The 1,424-nt window shown below is 51.5% G+C and overlaps 1 protein-coding gene across 1 annotated transcript; it reads right to left on the bottom strand.

Annotated features, from left to right (window-relative positions):
- Nucleotides 1–567: 567 nt before the first annotated feature.
- Nucleotides 568–1,194, bottom strand: LOC100821576 (ethylene-responsive transcription factor ERF039). Its single transcript, XM_003581451.3, has one exon. The coding sequence runs from the start codon at nt 1,192–1,194 to the stop codon at nt 568–570; it is 627 nt and encodes a 208-aa protein (XP_003581499.1).
- Nucleotides 1,195–1,424: the final 230 nt, after the last annotated feature.

The raw sequence follows: 1,424 nt of genomic DNA, 5'->3' as shown, positions 1-1,424 counted from the left end.
CGGGCGCGGCCACATTTGCCGCTGGCTGGCTGGCTTGCACACCATCGCATCGCATCAAATTAACTTCTCGTCGCCCTGCGCACGCTGCCACTGAGCTGGACGCCACGCCGAGCACGCGCGCTCGTCTTGTTGCGGCGGCAGGTTTGCAACGCTAGTGTGTGGGTGAATTTGCTAATACGGTTTCGCGCAAAAAAAAAGAATTTGCGAATACGGTGATCCGAGAGTTGTGGGATGCATACAAGCCTTGCCAGATCACCTTTTTACAACTAAGCAAAAACAAACAGAAAGGTGAAATAAGATGCCCCCATGATAATTATACATATTCTTGTTCCGCACACCAAGCAAGCAAGCAAAAGAAACTATAGCTTTATACAACCGCACCTCCTAAATTTAGTAACGGAATAAAGTAAAATTGCAGCGGAGGGAGAATACAAAGGGGAAAAGAGAGAGGAAAACACGGAAGAGGAAGAAAAACAACATACATAAGGAAATAAAAGGAGGTGCATTTACATGTCTCAACGATCCATCTAGTTACCCACGGCATAAATCCTTCAACAATACCGATCATTAATCCCACAGCATCAGATCCTCGAGGTTGAACGCGTCATCGACATATATGTTGTCATCCGCGACCCACGACGAGTCGCATGGTATATCTGAAGGAGAATCGAACCTCATGTCCAAGATCAGGTTTGGAAGGTCGAGCAACATACCTTCTAGGCCTGTCTCGTCATGTGGCGGTGGTGGCTGTGGCAACACGGCTAGGGTGTCGGAGGTGTTGTCGGGGTTCTTGCCGTTGGTATCACCTGGGAAGTCCATGGCGGCGGCAAGTGCTGCGGCGGCCTGGACATCCTTTGGCTCAGCGCTAGCTGCGCGTGGAAGCAGGTGCACGAGATCCGGGAAGTTGAGGTGCGCGGCGGGACCCTTGATGGCGAGTGCCGCTACATCGTGCGCGCGTGCTGCCTTCTCTGCGGAGCCGAAGGTACCAAGCCAGATGCGGGACTTCTTCCGTGGCTCCCTAATCTCGGAAACCCACCTCCCCCAATTTCGCATGCGCACCCCGTGGTAGGTCGAGTGTCGGCCTTCCTTACGGGGTCTCTTATTTGCCCCACCGGAGGGGGGAGATAATGCCGACGATGAAGAGAATGTGGCGGCCGGGGAGGTCCGGGAGCGAGGCTTGTGGGTATCTTTCATGGTTGTGGGCCTGCGACGATGGAGGAGGAGTACGCGCAGGAAAGTAGCCGGGTTGAGGTTCCGGAAGGGGGGGGGGTGCGGGGTTTTATGGTGTGTCTCGACATTAAAAAAACTCGAAGAATACGTGGAAATGGTTGGTTGTTTTCTTTCTCTTTTTTCAAAACTGGGATATAAAAAATAAAAAAAGATATCATGTTTTTAGGACCTGATCTTTATCAAATAATTGCTAC

This window comes from Brachypodium distachyon, chromosome 5, assembly GCF_000005505.3.
Source record: "Brachypodium distachyon strain Bd21 chromosome 5, Brachypodium_distachyon_v3.0, whole genome shotgun sequence".
In the NCBI taxonomy this organism is placed as follows: Eukaryota; Viridiplantae; Streptophyta; class Magnoliopsida; order Poales; family Poaceae; genus Brachypodium; species Brachypodium distachyon.
This window is presented reverse-complemented; position numbering and strand designations above follow the sequence as displayed.